General features: G+C 50.1%; 2 protein-coding genes and 1 long non-coding RNA gene across 7 annotated transcripts; 1 reads left to right on the top strand and 2 right to left on the bottom strand.

Moving 5' to 3' along the window:
- Positions 1-2,175: 2,175 nt before the first annotated feature.
- LOC123122385 (myb-related protein Hv1) lies at positions 2,176-6,007 on the bottom strand. The gene is made up of 2 exons (XM_044542578.1): positions 3,105-6,007; positions 2,176-2,974 (listed from the first exon to the last, which is right to left on the bottom strand). Exons 1-2 carry the CDS (start codon positions 3,365-3,367, stop codon positions 2,437-2,439), a joined length of 801 nt encoding a protein of 266 aa, XP_044398513.1. The 5' UTR covers positions 3,368-6,007; the 3' UTR covers positions 2,176-2,436.
- A 529-nt stretch (positions 6,008-6,536) lies between these two features.
- Positions 6,537-11,550, bottom strand: LOC123122386 (uncharacterized). 4 transcript variants are annotated; one of them, XR_006460207.1, is made up of 7 exons: positions 11,156-11,550; positions 10,910-11,055; positions 10,727-10,821; positions 10,509-10,582; positions 10,253-10,345; positions 9,065-9,158; positions 6,537-8,460 (listed from the first exon to the last, which is right to left on the bottom strand). It is a non-coding gene; the product is annotated as an uncharacterized lncRNA (long non-coding RNA). The 4 variants fall into 4 exon arrangements; XR_006460206.1 differs by having other exon boundaries at positions 6,537-9,158; positions 10,963-11,055; XR_006460204.1 differs by having other exon boundaries at positions 6,537-9,158.
- Positions 11,551-11,763: 213 nt separating this feature from the next.
- LOC123122384 (protein POLLENLESS 3-LIKE 2) lies at positions 11,764-14,215 on the top strand. 2 transcript variants are annotated; one of them, XM_044542577.1, is made up of 4 exons: positions 11,766-12,116; positions 12,228-12,440; positions 12,534-12,689; positions 12,826-14,215. In XM_044542577.1, the coding sequence occupies exons 1-4, from the start codon at positions 11,766-11,768 to the stop codon at positions 13,852-13,854; spliced, it is 1,749 nt and encodes a 582-aa protein (XP_044398512.1). In that variant the 3' UTR covers positions 13,855-14,215. The 2 variants fall into 2 exon arrangements, with proteins under 2 accessions (XP_044398511.1, XP_044398512.1); XM_044542576.1 differs by having other exon boundaries at positions 11,764-12,116; positions 12,228-12,689.
- The last annotated feature ends 272 nt before the right edge of the window (positions 14,216-14,487 follow it).

Below are 14,487 nucleotides of genomic sequence, written 5' to 3' on the forward strand. Positions count from 1 at the left end.
GTCGCGGCTCGTCCGGAGAGCGGCGCCAACATTGAGGATCAGGTATGGCACGCCGGTCTCCCGCTTCTCTTCGCCGTGTGCGCCCGCCAACTGTTAGTTCCTCTGCGCAGCTGGTGCGCATGTTCGCCATGTATCGCCAGGGCAACAGCGACCAAGAATTCAAGTACCTCCACGTTTACAAGCGCATTGACAAGTGCGAGAAGTGGGCGGAAGTCCGGCGCACCCTCGACAAGGCCAAGGAGACCTACAAGCCGGACGCGCCGATGCTGGGCGCGTCAGAAGGGCGGCCGGATGGCAACAAAGGGGCCAAGAAGGGGAAACACGCCGACGCGGCTACCGCGCGAGTGCAGGAGTCCATCGAGCATTGCCTCGCCGACGCACAGGCCCGGGCCGCCCTACGTGAAGAGAAGACCGAGGCACGGTGGTCGGCGTTGATGACGAGCAGCGCCGTCAAGCTCGACCTACTCCGGACCAACGTCGCCGCGAAGAAGAGGAACACCGACCTGACTTTCCTGCTAGGTGGGGCAGACATGCTCCAGAGCAACAACGAGGCGGTCAAGGCGTGGTACTTGGAGCGTGGCCTCATCCTGAACCAGCTGCCGTCGACGGCTCCGCCAACTCCCACGCCCACGCCCATGCCGACGCCGCCGCCAAGCCCGAGCGATGATGCCTCCACGACTCCCAGCACAGAAGCCACGCCGATGCAGCCCAGCACAGAAGAAGCTCCGACCCCGCCAAGCCCGCGCACGCCGACTCCGCCGACGCCGGAGGCCGACCTCGCCGTCTGATGCGCTGCACGCACGTCCTTTCTTTTTTGTACGTCGAACTTTTCATTTGATCGCCGAACTATGGCCGCTTGATCGCCGGATTTGTGGTGTCTATTTTGTGAGCGGGAATGACTACGTTTGAATTTGCCGCGGCATGGGGAGCGGCGCCTGGGGGCGTGGCTGAGAGGTAGGTCGTCCCAGGAGCCAATCTAGCGCCGGTTCGTCCTCAAGCCGTTCTTTTTTGACGCCCTGGGGCTGAACGGCTGGAGATGCTCTTGTCGCCGGGAACAGCAAAACCGTTCGCCCGACCGCGAACACAACCAACCCACCGAGGCCGACCTACCGCCGCCGCCGCCATGCACACCGCTTCATTCACCAACGCCGCCGTTCGTTCATTCATGACGCCGCACGCGGCTCAGCGCAACGGAGGAGCACGGCGCAAGTTGCCCACCCACCCAGAAGTGAATCCGTCCAAAACCCTCTGCCTTTCTTTCTGGTGCGGCCCCGGCCCATGGCCTCGCCGGGAGACTCGACCCGACCGCGGATGATGATGAAGAGGTGCTGCTGACTGGACTCGCCGAGTGAGTGAGTTGTTGGCTGCCCGATGCCGAGTACTAGAAAATAATATTATTAGATTAGATTAGAAGAAGAGAAGAGGTGGCTGGGCTGGCCTTACCTAACCAGCAAGCCCCGTTTTAAAATGGTTCCCTTGTCCCTTTGTCACCTTCCTGTCCGTCCTGGTACCTTCCTCTTTTCTTTGTTGCCGTGGTTAGCCGCTCGTCCATTAACGGCAGTAACCATGACTCTCCAACACTAATGCCATTACCACCTTCTCCCTGAACGAACACACCTGGTTTCAGATACACACGGTCTTACCTTTAGCCACTTGCGTGTGGATATGCCAAGAGCAAATTACTTTTGTTTCTTATTATAATCAATCACGAGCCAAGGTTAGAGAAGCTTTTTTTTTATGTATGTAAAAAAGGTTAGACAAGTTTGACGGCATGCTCTTCGATGTTTAACAACGGATGTAAAATTACTTAAGACTGCGGTTTCGATTCGAAAAATATTCACATGGACTAAAATAGGTTATGCATTTTCGCGAGAAAAGAAAGGGTTATGTGTGTATGTAGCCACCCCAAAGTTTGGGCATCGAAAAGAAAAGCAGGTCGCAAAGCGTGTCACGAGCCGCTGCCTTTGCCGTGGATGCAGGATTAGGCAATGCTCACATGCGCCCACGCGCTCAGGCTCAGGGTCTGCCTCTGCCCGGTTCAGTGCCCCGGTCTCGAGATCAGCGCCCACACGGGCACACTGAATCTGCCCATCTGGTCTGCTCTCCTCTCCTCTCCTGCCAAAAGAATTCTCACCTTCATATTACTATTACACTTTCTTGAAAGCACTACTGTAATTTATACAGTGATCCAGCCAGCACCAGAGTATTATTGCTCATGATTAGTCAAACGGTACCTTTTTTTTACAACGGGACAAACAAAATGGAGCAACAAGAGAGCAGCGGGGGGAGGAGAAGAGGAAGATGACCTTGGCGAAACACAAGATCATCCTCACCCTTCTTCTTGTCTCTCTTTCACTCGCTGTAATTTTTCACCTACAGGCTAAACCAATATCCAAGAGTCACAGGAGAAAGGAGGGAGGGGGTGCTCTGCTCTGCTCATTTCATCTCGATGCTTCTGAAGTCGAGCATGGCGGTCCGGAGCCCCATGAAGCTGCTGCACTTGCACTCCGTGCTCCTGGGGAGCCCCATGCTGCAGCTGAAGCAGAGGCCCACGACGCCGACGCCGGCGCCGGCCTCCCTCTTCACGACGGGCTTGGTGTCCACCATGGGGTCCTCGTGGGACGGGGGGCTGATGCACAGGTCCAGGTTCAGGTCCGGGCACTTGAGCGGCTTCCCCTGGCCCCAGTCCATCTGGTGGTGGGGGTTGCTACGGTGATGGTGGTCGACGTGGGTGATCGCCGCTGCCGCTGCCTTGGTGGGCTCGGCGTCTCGCCGGAACACGGCGCCCTTGTCGTCCCTCTGCGCCGCCTCGAAGGATATGGTGATGTTGGACGCGGCGTGGTCGCTGTTGATCGCCCGGTGGGTCACCGGGTCGATCCCCCGGCTCGTCAGCTTCCTCCTGATGTGCGTGTTCCAGTAGTTCTTGATCTCGTTGTCCGTCCTCCCCGGCAGTCTCCCTGCTATCAGAGACCATCTGCGTTCGTCAAACAGAAACAATACTGTCAGCGCTATGTTTTCACAAGGCCATGCATGTGGAACAGAACAGAGGATGGTTCATCCATCGGTGCTATATATGCTATGGATACGACGATGGATGGACGTACTTGTTGCCCAGGAGGCTGTGGAGCTTGATGATGAGCTCGTCCTCCTCGTCGCTGAAGTTGCCGCGCTTGAGGTCGGGGCGGAGGTAGTTGATCCAGCGGAGGCGGCAGCTCTTGCCGCAGCGGAGCAGCCCCGCGGCCTTGGGCAGGGAGCGCCAGCAGCCCTCGCCGTGCGCCTTGATGTAGGCGGTGAGCCGGTCGTCCTCCTCCTTGGTCCAGGCGCCCTTGTTGGTGTGCGCCTTCTCGCAGCACGGCGACCTCCCCATCTCACTATCTCTTTAGACGATGGTCTGCCGCCGCCGATGGCTCTCCTTTTTCTTGTGCTCGGTGGTGGGTTGGGTTGGGTTGGGTTTGCAGGAGTGGAAGTTGGTGCTGTTGTTGTTGTTGGGGGCTAGTGCTACGGGGAGGGGTGGGTGAGCCTTTGGCTGGATCTTTATAGGCGGCACTGCACTTGACTGGATCGGGGAAGAAGGTCTTCTAGAGGCTGAGTTGGTGGGAAAAAGGTTAGGCTGGTACTGCTACTGGTAGGCCTCCCCCTCCCCCTCCCCCTCCCGGACTCTCCCCCAGGCCATGACCTCACCTCAACTCATCACCCCACCGGTTTGTTTACCAGTTTATTACACGCACAAAAAGAGGAAGATAGAAAGGCAACAATGACACAGCCAGCCACAGGGCACAGGACAACAGGCTCAATTTGCCTGCCTACTTGCCCGATTCACAAGCCTCACAGGCAGGTGTAAAGTGAGGTAAGCTCCCCCTCCCCCTGCCTACCCTCTTGGCGCGTTCGTTCGTTCGGTTTAACAGCTAACTAACCGCATATCCACCCGTGATGCCTCCCTCTTCCTAAGTTGTTTGTGGGGGATTATTAGGTTCACCCAATTTCCCGTCCCAGTCTCTTTCCCTTGATGCTGCCCTCCCTGCCTAAAAACTCCTCGTGCAACACAAGCAAATAACCCATTCAATCCAGGGCCAGGGTGCCGAACCCGTTCAGTCTACAAGTAAATTATCCGCATCGACGATTGCCGAGATCGGATATAGAATCCCCAATCTTTTTGTATGACACAAACTCAATGATAATTTGTCTGCCAAGAATTTTATTTAGATAAAGAATATGTGCCGCGTTGGACACTACTCCCCGAGCCATTTTCTAGGACCTCCTGTGAGTGATGCAGTGCAATTCGTGTGTCCTACATGATGTCGTCTATGGACTATGGGGGGGCTGTTTTGATACTCCAACTCAATCATGTCGACATGAAGATGATCTGTATTGTATACTAGTAGAACAGAGTATTAGTTGTAGACGAGCCCCAATCATCTTACCATTTCTCCATTTATTTAACAAGGAAATAATGCTCTGGTGCACCCATACAAGCCAATGTCCATAGTGCAAACTGGATGAGGTATTAACAAAAGGATGCCCCACTTCATCATACAGCCCCTTTTCCTTGTTTATTCTTCAATAATAAAACAGGATGAGGCGGAACAGGTATCCGACGCTGCTCAAACGGATTTTCTTTTGCCCACCCACCGTCTTTTTTCTTTGTTTTTGCCTACTAGGATGGTCTGCTTGCACAATCATAGCTTTTGCCATTTGCCGATAGTCCGATGAAACTAGTTTCATATACAACATTTCTGTTTTGTACTCTAGTATTGGTTAGTTGAGCTGCTTGGTCAACCCTAATAAATTAAGAAAAAAATCACCAAACTTGCTAGTCCTGCAACTGCTTCCTATTACTTTCTGTAGCAAGCCAGATCTCCTGGATATCGTAGTTATATATGCTAATCCACATGGCAATAGAGTATACGCTAATCCGCATGGCAAAAGATAACGTTATCAGTGATGCTTAATAAGGACACCATCAATTATGATCAGGACTTATTCGACTTCGGCAACATGTGCTTTGCCATTTGCTCATGGAGAACGTAGATTAATATGAATATGCTGAATTTTCTACAGATTAGGATTCACTCCGCGGTAATGAAGGCTGTGGGCATAGCATTCTGAGGATGCAGATGAAACTATGACTTGCTGAGGTGGACCATTAATTGTTCCATGTTAGGAGCAACTTACAAGTCCATGATGAAATCCAGATGCGCTTACATAATATTTGCCTACCTAATATATTCTTTTGGGATGGTTACCAAACTATGGACCATCGTTGGTTGGGTGCAAGGAGAGGGAAATATCCCAAACCATTTGCTTCAGTTGGGGCCAGAATGATTGGGACTTCACACTCCACAATGGTCCTCTACTTGAAATGTCCATGCTTCCTATATTGCCCCCATAATTCCTTTGTTGCAAGAATTGGGTGATTACACCTCCAGATCTAACTCCAAATTTCTATTATTTTCAAGCCGACATGTTAGGGGATGGTTTGTATCACTTTTCAGCACAAGGCTGAAAGCTAAATCTATAATAATAGGATTCTTTTGAAAATAGCTGCACCTCAACAGAGCAGTACCGGTGCATGTACCGATTTGCCTACCATGCAATGCAAACCAGAAAGTCAGATTATCAGACACCAAACTGCTTTATTGCATAGCTATCAATGACTAGTCTTCCTTGCGGTTTCTAACTAGAAATAAGTTAGTTGGCCATAAATCAAGTTCGGCGTCCTACCATTTTGTTACACACAGATTTAATACACTCAAATAGCTATTCTTTTGGTGCATCAAATTAATCAAGTAAACCATCTCTGTTGTACCATAATCAGACCCTGAATGGCCAAAAGAGTGCAATCCCTATTCCCTAAACAAAACCCATAAACCATGGCCCTTTAGTTGTTAAATTGTAGGCATTAGTTCTAGAAAGCATGAAGGCCGGCAAGAGGAAGGTAGGGAAATAGTTCTTAGTTGTCTGGTTGAGGAGTGGTGTCTGGCTATGTGCAGTAGCTTTACCTTCCACTTCTCAGCCACGCACTTGTGGTGGAAGAATCCACCATTCTGCAAGCTGGACAGTTATAGGTTAGGGGGGGGGGGGGGAGGGAAAGAAGAAGGTAAGGAGAGAGGTAGGTCTAGGCCGCTCTTTTGCTGTTATCTCTTCCAGGGAGGCATGGCCAAGGCCATTTAGCCAGCCCCCACACCACATGGCACGAGCACTAACAGCACTTATCCATGACTCCTCTCTCCCAACTCCCTCTTTGTTTCCTCCTACCTACATGCCCCTTATATGCCTGCATAAAGCTCCAAACTCCCCATGGCATCCTCCTCCTACCTACCAGTCCTTCCATTCTTCCATCCAATCGGCTATTATTAGGTTAGGTGTGGTGTTGGTCTCCACGACTTCAACCCAAATTCATTAGTTATCTAGTAGCAGGCTAGCAGTTTCCTTTCGCCCTTTCGCTACTGAACACTGGTTTTACCAAGCAGGCAAGTAGTGTGATACTGCAAACGCAAGAATTGGGTTGGTCAGTCAGGAATTCGGCGAACTAAGTGACTACTTTTCCGTTTGCCCCCAGAATCATTGAATATGTGCTCTTCTGGCCACAACACGTGATGTTTCAGCCTTCACGCGGATGATTGTTCGTTGAACAGACAAGAAAACCTTCCAACACTAGTCCTCCACTACCAGAGACTTTGACTGTCTTCAAACAACTAGAATATCAGGGGTAGAAAAAAAATACTATCTAGTCCCACTGTCCAAGACCAATGTTCATAGCGCCAAATGACAGGTCAAACAAAAGTCAGCAGACACAATGCTTTTGTCATTTGAATGAAGGCATAAAGAGATCCTGATCATCACGTGTCACATCTTTGGATTCGTGAAAGAAACCATGAGGTTTACCGTGACTCTCGATAGCATGTTTCCCCATGAAACAATTAGTTTATTCGAAAGCTCATCTTTTTAGCAAAGGTGAGTAGTCTACATACTTCAGCAGTAACCTATGTTTGTTAGAACTCTAGATGCGTAGTGCTTGTTGCTCTAGAGCACTAACCATATCAAATTTCCACTATTAAAAGCACTTCATGTACAAATCGACATAAGAGTATGAGACTACAAGTTAGAAATTATTCATGCTTACAGTGGTTTCTGAGTTCCTTTTCCTCAGTGCTTCTATCATGAAAGTTAGCATCAAATATCTGTGCAGCTTCCACTGATTGTGGCTTTCTGCAGAGAAAGAAGCCATCAAAACTCCATGAACTCGATTTGAGTTCATGGAGAACTAGTGTCAGATTAGAATGTGCAGGCATATGGCGTTGCCCATGGCTAATGGGTTTTACTGTATTGAATGGTAAGTTGCATCAAAAGGTCAAGCTTTACAATTACAACTTCGGTTTAAACAGAGTAGTATAGCCAATTGAAACTAAAAGTCTGAAACAACATTAAACTAACACCCGAGATCTACAGATTTAGCTACATACAAATGTTTGGTCAGGTTGATACATCTGCAAGCTAATACAAATAATACACATATGCCACCCTTGCCTGTTAGTCAATTGTCCTTTATTAACTACTGCTAGACCAACTCATTTTGAGTTGAGTACAGGTGGACCTTCTAATCTACTTATAATAAATAAAATATATAGTATTTATTTCAGCTGCATGGAATGATTGGTAGTTGAATAATGGAGGCCCCCCAGAAATACGCATAAGAAATACCGGAAACCATAATCACGCAATGATTTGAGACCAAAAGTTCAGGAACTTTACAGTGGCATGGACATAATTTGGTTCGCATATATTATCCTTGTCCAATTTGACTAGAATGACTTCATTTCTGTGCATCCAGCTCCTCCAAACACTTATCATCTCAATTCAATTGAGAGATGGTCTATCATTGTTCTTGTCTGACCATACTATTAAGAGATAGGTGGTTCGTTACTTTGAACCCATATAATAAATTTAGAGAAGCACAATTTCTCCTAAGACTAGTACATAACAGACAAAAAGAACAAACATGCAATGCTTTTAAACCTTTCAATAGAAAAAACCTTAGAAACGTGTCCAAAACGTCTGAGTCGTGAGCAAAAGATCCATGGAACATAAATTAAAGGTAGTCTAACAGCGTTGTAACTGCAGCTAAAATGTACCGAATTGCATATTTAAGGCCTTGCAAACGTCAGATGTCACTTAAGGCATCTTTCTGATGATTTTATCAAGGCAAAGTAATGACGAGAGTGATACTAAGTTTTTTGCTTTTTTATCTTTTTAACAACGTCTGTATATAACGCAGTGATCCACGGGAAAGTTTCAAGAGAAAAACAATATGAAATGTCAATAACTATATAAGGATGATCATGGAACAGAATATGGAAACATTGCTCCTTTTCTGTGACATCCATATCCATACTCTCCATACGACGGGTCAAAGGCAGAGTTAAGCCATCGCTATGGTACAGAATACCAGCAAGCGCCACCCTGCAAAAACAATAAATACATACCCATGCTGAACCCAACTTTAATGTGCATTTAGTCATTAGCTTTATAGGCTATTTAGTACTGTATCAAGGTTGTCAACATGTCTACATCACATCAGTCATGTCAGGCATACAAATCCAACACAACCACAGTACATGCAACTTGCTCAGAGATTTTGGTGCACATAGATGACTCTAGAGCTACAACTGTATCATGAAAACGAGTTTCATAGAACAGTGACATTCTTATGCATGGCTACAAGAACTGAGTGCCACTCAGTTGGTTAGAGGCACGAGTGCCTGCCCAGCCCACCCGGGTGTTGCTCATGGTAGTTTCTTCTAATTAAAAAAAATGCCACGGGTGCTCGAGTTTTTTTTCCTAATACATGGCAACAAAAGAGCCTGATGGAAATCCTTATATGCTAAGCCATCAGGACAGATGCAACAAATTCATACTCAACCAATGAAGAAGAAAACAAAACCGTGTAAAACCACACTTCATCGTATACGACACGACACTATTATTGCAGAGCAGACAAAGAGTTACATTACCAGAGTCTAACGGATAAGCGCAGTCGAGCATAATTAAAGCTTGTACCACTTACATGCTACAAAACTTAATGCCTTTTCCGGCTCATAAGCTTTTCGCTAGTCATCCCCAATCCGGCTTCGCACGTGATATTCTGATACGGAAACATCCTGCAATAAGCATAACCAAAGATTTCAGTATGCCTAACATTCGTGAAGATATCTAGTTCGCGTCGGCCGAGTTTTAGTCTTATACATGGCGACGAAAGCCTGATCAGATCGGTTATATGCTAACCCATCAGATCAGCTGTAAAAAGTTCATATTCAACCAATGAGATAAACAAAAAGGTGCAAAAACACACTTCCTCGTATACGACACGAGACCATTATTGCGAGCAGATCAGGAGTTACGTTACCAGAGTCTAACGGAATGGCACAGATGAGTATAATTATAGTTTGTACCACTTACAGGTTGCAAAGTTAATGCCTTTTCCGGCTCACGTGGTTCGTGCAACTTATCCCTAACTCGGCTTTGCATGCGTTATTCCGATATGGAAACGCCCTGCAATAAGCATTACAACATATTTCAGTACGCCTAACACTCATGAAGATTCAGTTCCTGTCTGTCGAGTTTTCTTTCCTTATGCATGGCGGCAAAAGAGCCTGATGTGAATCCTATATGCTAAGCCATCGGACAAGATGCAACAAATTCATAATCAACCAATGAGGAAGAAAACAAAATAGTGTAAAACCACACTTCATCGTATACGACACAACACCATTATTGCAGAGCAGATAAAGCGTTACATTACCAGAGTCTAACGGAACGGCACAGTCAAGCATAATTAAAGTTTGTATCACTTGCATGCTGCAAAGTTAATGCCTTTTCCATCTCACAAGCTTCGCACCAGTCATCCACAAACCGGCTTCACACGCGTTATTCCAATACAGAAATGCCATGCAATAACCATAACCAAAGATTTCAGTATGCCTAACACACGTGAAGATTTCTAGTTTCTGTCGGTCGAGTTTTTTAGCCTTATACATGACAACGAAAGAGCCTGATGATATCTGTTATATGCTAACCCATCCGATGAGATTGCAATAAGTTCGTATTAAAGCAATGAGGAAATAAACAAAATGGTGTAAAACCACATTTTGTTGTATACGACACAAGACCATTATTGCAGAGAAGATCAGGAGTTACATTACCAGAGACTAACGTAACAGCACAGATGAGCATAATTAAATTGTGTAGAACTTACAGGGTGCAAAATTAATGCCTTTTCCGGCTCACGCGATTTGCTCCACTCATCCCCGATCCGGCTTCGCACGCGTTATTCCGACACCAATATTCTCTGCAATGAGCATAACTGAACATTCAGCACACTTGATACTCATCGTATACGACAGACACAATTATTGCAGAGCAGATCAAGATTTACGTTACCAGAGTCTAACAGAATGGCACAGATGAGCATAATTAAAGTTTCTACCACTTACAGGCTGCAATGTAAATACCTTTTCTGGCTCACTCGGTTTGTGCCACTCATCCTCGATCTGGTTTCACAAGCGTTTTCCGTTATGGAAACGCACTGCAATCAGCATAACTGGAGATTCAGCACAATTGATACTCATCATGTATGACAGACACCATTATAGCAGACCAGATCAAGATTTACGTTACCAGAGTCTAACGGAACGCACTGATGAGCATAATTAAAGTTTGCACCACTTACAGGCTGCCAAGTTATCGCCTTGTCCGGCTCACGTGTTTTGCACCAGCCATACCTGGTTTCCAATTTCGCACGTGTTATTCCGATACAGAAACGCCCTGCAATCAGCACAACTGAAGATTCAGCATACTTGACATTCATCACTCACGACACCATAATTACTGAGCAGATGAAGATTTCCATTACCCGAATCTAAGGGAACGGCACAGGTGAGCATAATTGAAGTTTGTAGCGCTTACATGCTGCAAAGTTAATGCCCTTTCCGTCTCACACGCTTTTAGCCAGTCAACCCGGATCCGAATCCGCACGCGTTATTCTGATTCGGAGACACCCTGCAACCAACATAACTGAACATTCAGTACGTCTGACACTCATGCTCATCGCCACATCAGTTCGGCCCTCCTCACAGTTGTGTGTGTATCACTAACTCACCGCTGCATAGTTGCATAATCATGCGGCATGGCCCCTTTCAGCGGCAAAGAACACCCACTCAAACATCCATTGGCCATGGCACTGAAGCTTGGCATGCGGAACACGCGATTCCATCGCCTTGCTAGGCCCCGGCATTGCGTCGAACACCTCGCGGGTCAGCGTCAAACGGCCGCGGCCAACAGTAGGAGGCCAAAACGGCGCCCCACCGTGACACAAACAAGGCACATCCGCAGCCTCCGCAGCGCAACGGCGCCGGACGCGGACCACGGCACGCGAAACCGAGGCAGCTAGCGGAGGAGGCGGAGGCGGCGACCGGCTGCTGCTAGAGCGCCCGACGAGGCGAGGCGGTCTATGTTTTGTTTTTCAGATGAACGAGGCGAGGCGGTCAGAGATTCGAACGACACGCGAAGGAGAAGGAACGGCGGCCTGCTAGCTGGGCCCAGCCGGGCTGTGCCGATGTTGGTTAAGATAAGCCATTCGTAATCACGGCCCATCCGGCCCGGCCGAGAGGGCGAGAGGGCGAGGACCCCAACGGCTAGTTCGCCGAACGGCTAGCCTAATCCTCCAACGGTCGGACGATTCGTATATAAATCGTTGGTAATGGAATCCAATGCCACCTCCCTCCCCTTCCCTCCCTCCCCCAAAGCGCTCGTCCGCTTCCTCCCCTGCCCTGCGCCGCCTCCCTCCGCCCTCGCGATCCGATTCAAATCCGTCCTCGCGGGGGAGATCTGATCCGGTACAGGGCGCCGCCATGATGCACCACCACCAGCAGCTCGACCAGTGGCTCGCCGGTGGCGGCGTTGGCGGCGTGGGCGCGGTGCTCCGGCCGACCAAGTCCGCGCCCTGCTCCCCCGTCAAGCCGGCGGCGGTGTCCATGCTGCGGACGCACTCCGACTCCTTCCACGTCGCCCACAAGGTCCCCGTCGGCGACACGCCCTACGTCCGCGCCAAGCGCGTCCAGGTGCGTCCTCTTTTTGTGCTGGAGCTTTGCTTTTTTTTTTTCTGTCTGGGATTTGAATTTGCTGATGGCCGGGGCTGAGGTTTGATGGTGGTTGTAATGGATGGATGGCAGCTGGTGGACAAGGATCCGGAGAAGGCGATTGCGCTGTTCTGGGGCGCGATCAACGCCGGCGACCGGGTGGACAGCGCGCTCAAGGACATGGCCATCGTGATGAAGCAGCAGAACCGCGCCGAGGAGGCCATCGAGGCCATCAAGTCGCTCCGCGTCCGCTGCTCCGACCAGGCGCAGGAGTCGCTCGACAACATCCTCCTCGACCTCTACAAGGTAGTACCAAGCTTTTCTTTTCAAAGTTCAAATTTCAAATCCGTTAGTAGATCCGTTGGGATGGCAACTCAATATTTTAATCCCACACGACAGAGGTGCGGGCGGCTGGACGACCAGATCTCGCTGCTCAAGCACAAGCTGCAGCTCATCCACCAGGGCCACGCCTTCAACGGCAAGCGCACCAAGACGGCCCGCTCCCAGGGCCGCAAGTTCCAGGTCACCCTCGAGCAGGAGGCCACCAGGCTCCTCGTAAGTCCCTCCCTCTCTCTCCCCCTTCCATTCAAAATTTCAAATTCAGTTCAGATCGAGATCGAGCCGCCGGCCCGATATGGTAAGAATCAATGGCGTAATAATAACTTGGCTCGATTGGATTGTGCTCGCGCAGGGCAACCTGGGGTGGGCGCTGATGCAGAAGGAGAACTACACGGAGGCGGAGGGGGCGTACCGGCGGGCGCTGGTCATCGGCCCGGACAACAACAAGATGTGCAACCTGGGGATCTGCCTCATGAAGCAGGGCCGGGTGCTGGAGGCCAAGGACGTGCTCAAGCAGGTGCGCCCCGCCGGCGTCGACGGCCTCCGCGGCGCCGACTCCCACCTCAAGGCCTACGAGCGCGCGCAGGAGATGCTCCGCGACCTCGAGGTCAAGCTCGTCGGCCGCCCCGGATGGGCCGGCGCCATCGCCGACAACCTCGTCGACAAGAAGTGGCTCTTCGACGCGCTCATGCTCGGCTCCTCCTCCAGCATCTGGCAGCCGCAGCCGTGCATCGACCACCTGCTGCCCCCGCCGGTCCCGCAGCAGCCGCGCGACAGCTTCGCCGACGAGAACAACGCCGGCCCCGCCGCCGCCGCCGCAGCCGCGGGCAAGAAGATGGCCGCGCTGCAGCAGCAGCAGCAGGCCAACCTCAACATCGACGCGCAGCCGTTCTACTCTCACCGCATGCCGCCGCTGGCCGCCAAGCCACCGCAGAACGCGCCGCGCCAGCAGCAGCTGCCGCAGCAGAAGGCGCCCTCTCAGATGCATCACGATCCCATGGGCAACCTGAAGAGGACGCGGTCCGGCACCGCCATGGACAAGGCCGCGGCCGCTGCGGCAGCCGGGGAGAAGACCAAGGAGGAGCAGAGCAGCAACAAGGAGGCCGACAAGAACCAGGACGACACCAGCAACAACGGCCGGAGGAAGTCGCTCACCGCCGAGGAGAGGTGGCCGGAGCTGCCGGACCACAGCGCGTTCGACGAGGCCCTGGTGGCGTCGGTCCTGGCCCCGGTCCTCGCCGACGACGAGAACTGCAAGCCGTCAGCAAAGGCGCCTCCTCCGGCGAGCTGCTGCGACACGAGCCCGGCGGCGGTGAAGGAGAAGGTCGGAAAGAGGCTGAGGATCTTCCAGGACATCACGCAGACGCTCAACGTGCTCTGACCGACGGCGAGGCTTGGTTTTGGTTTTCTTTTCTGCTGCTGGCTGGCTGCTCACACAACCGAAGAGGAGGAGGTGGCGACGCTGCGAAGGAGATGAGCTTGTTCTCCTCGGAGTTTCTGCATCGCGGTTTTTAAGTTAAAAATTAAGATAGGGAGGGATCGATCGACATTACCGCTCGACTTGGTTCTTTTTTTTTTCAGTTTGCTGCTGATTCGTTATTATTATTTTTGTAACACAGTCAAAATAACATTGGCAAGGAGTGTGTTTCCTCCTGATCATCTTCTGTTGCTTGTAACAGAAATTGATTTCGATAATCACTTCAAAGCTCAAATAACAAAGTTACCTGATTGCATCTCGATCATATATCTGTTGCTTTGCTCTTGATATCGATATCTGACAATGTAAGTTCTGTTTGACTGTCACTCATTCAGCTGAAAGATCGATCAGAAATTTAGCTCTGGATATCGGTATTTGTCGATGCAAGTTCTGTTCATCAGTGTTTAAAGATCGTCACCACCGAGGTCCAAGTTCAGGCAAGCTCCCCCTTTTGGTGACAGACCAAGGAGCAGAGCAGCAACAAGGAGGCCAGGACGACGACAACAACAATGGCAGGAGGAAAAGTCTTTGGACATA

The sequence above is a fragment of the Triticum aestivum genome, chromosome 5D (genome assembly GCF_018294505.1).
Source record: "Triticum aestivum cultivar Chinese Spring chromosome 5D, IWGSC CS RefSeq v2.1, whole genome shotgun sequence".
NCBI lineage: Eukaryota > Viridiplantae > Streptophyta > Magnoliopsida > Poales > Poaceae > Triticum > Triticum aestivum.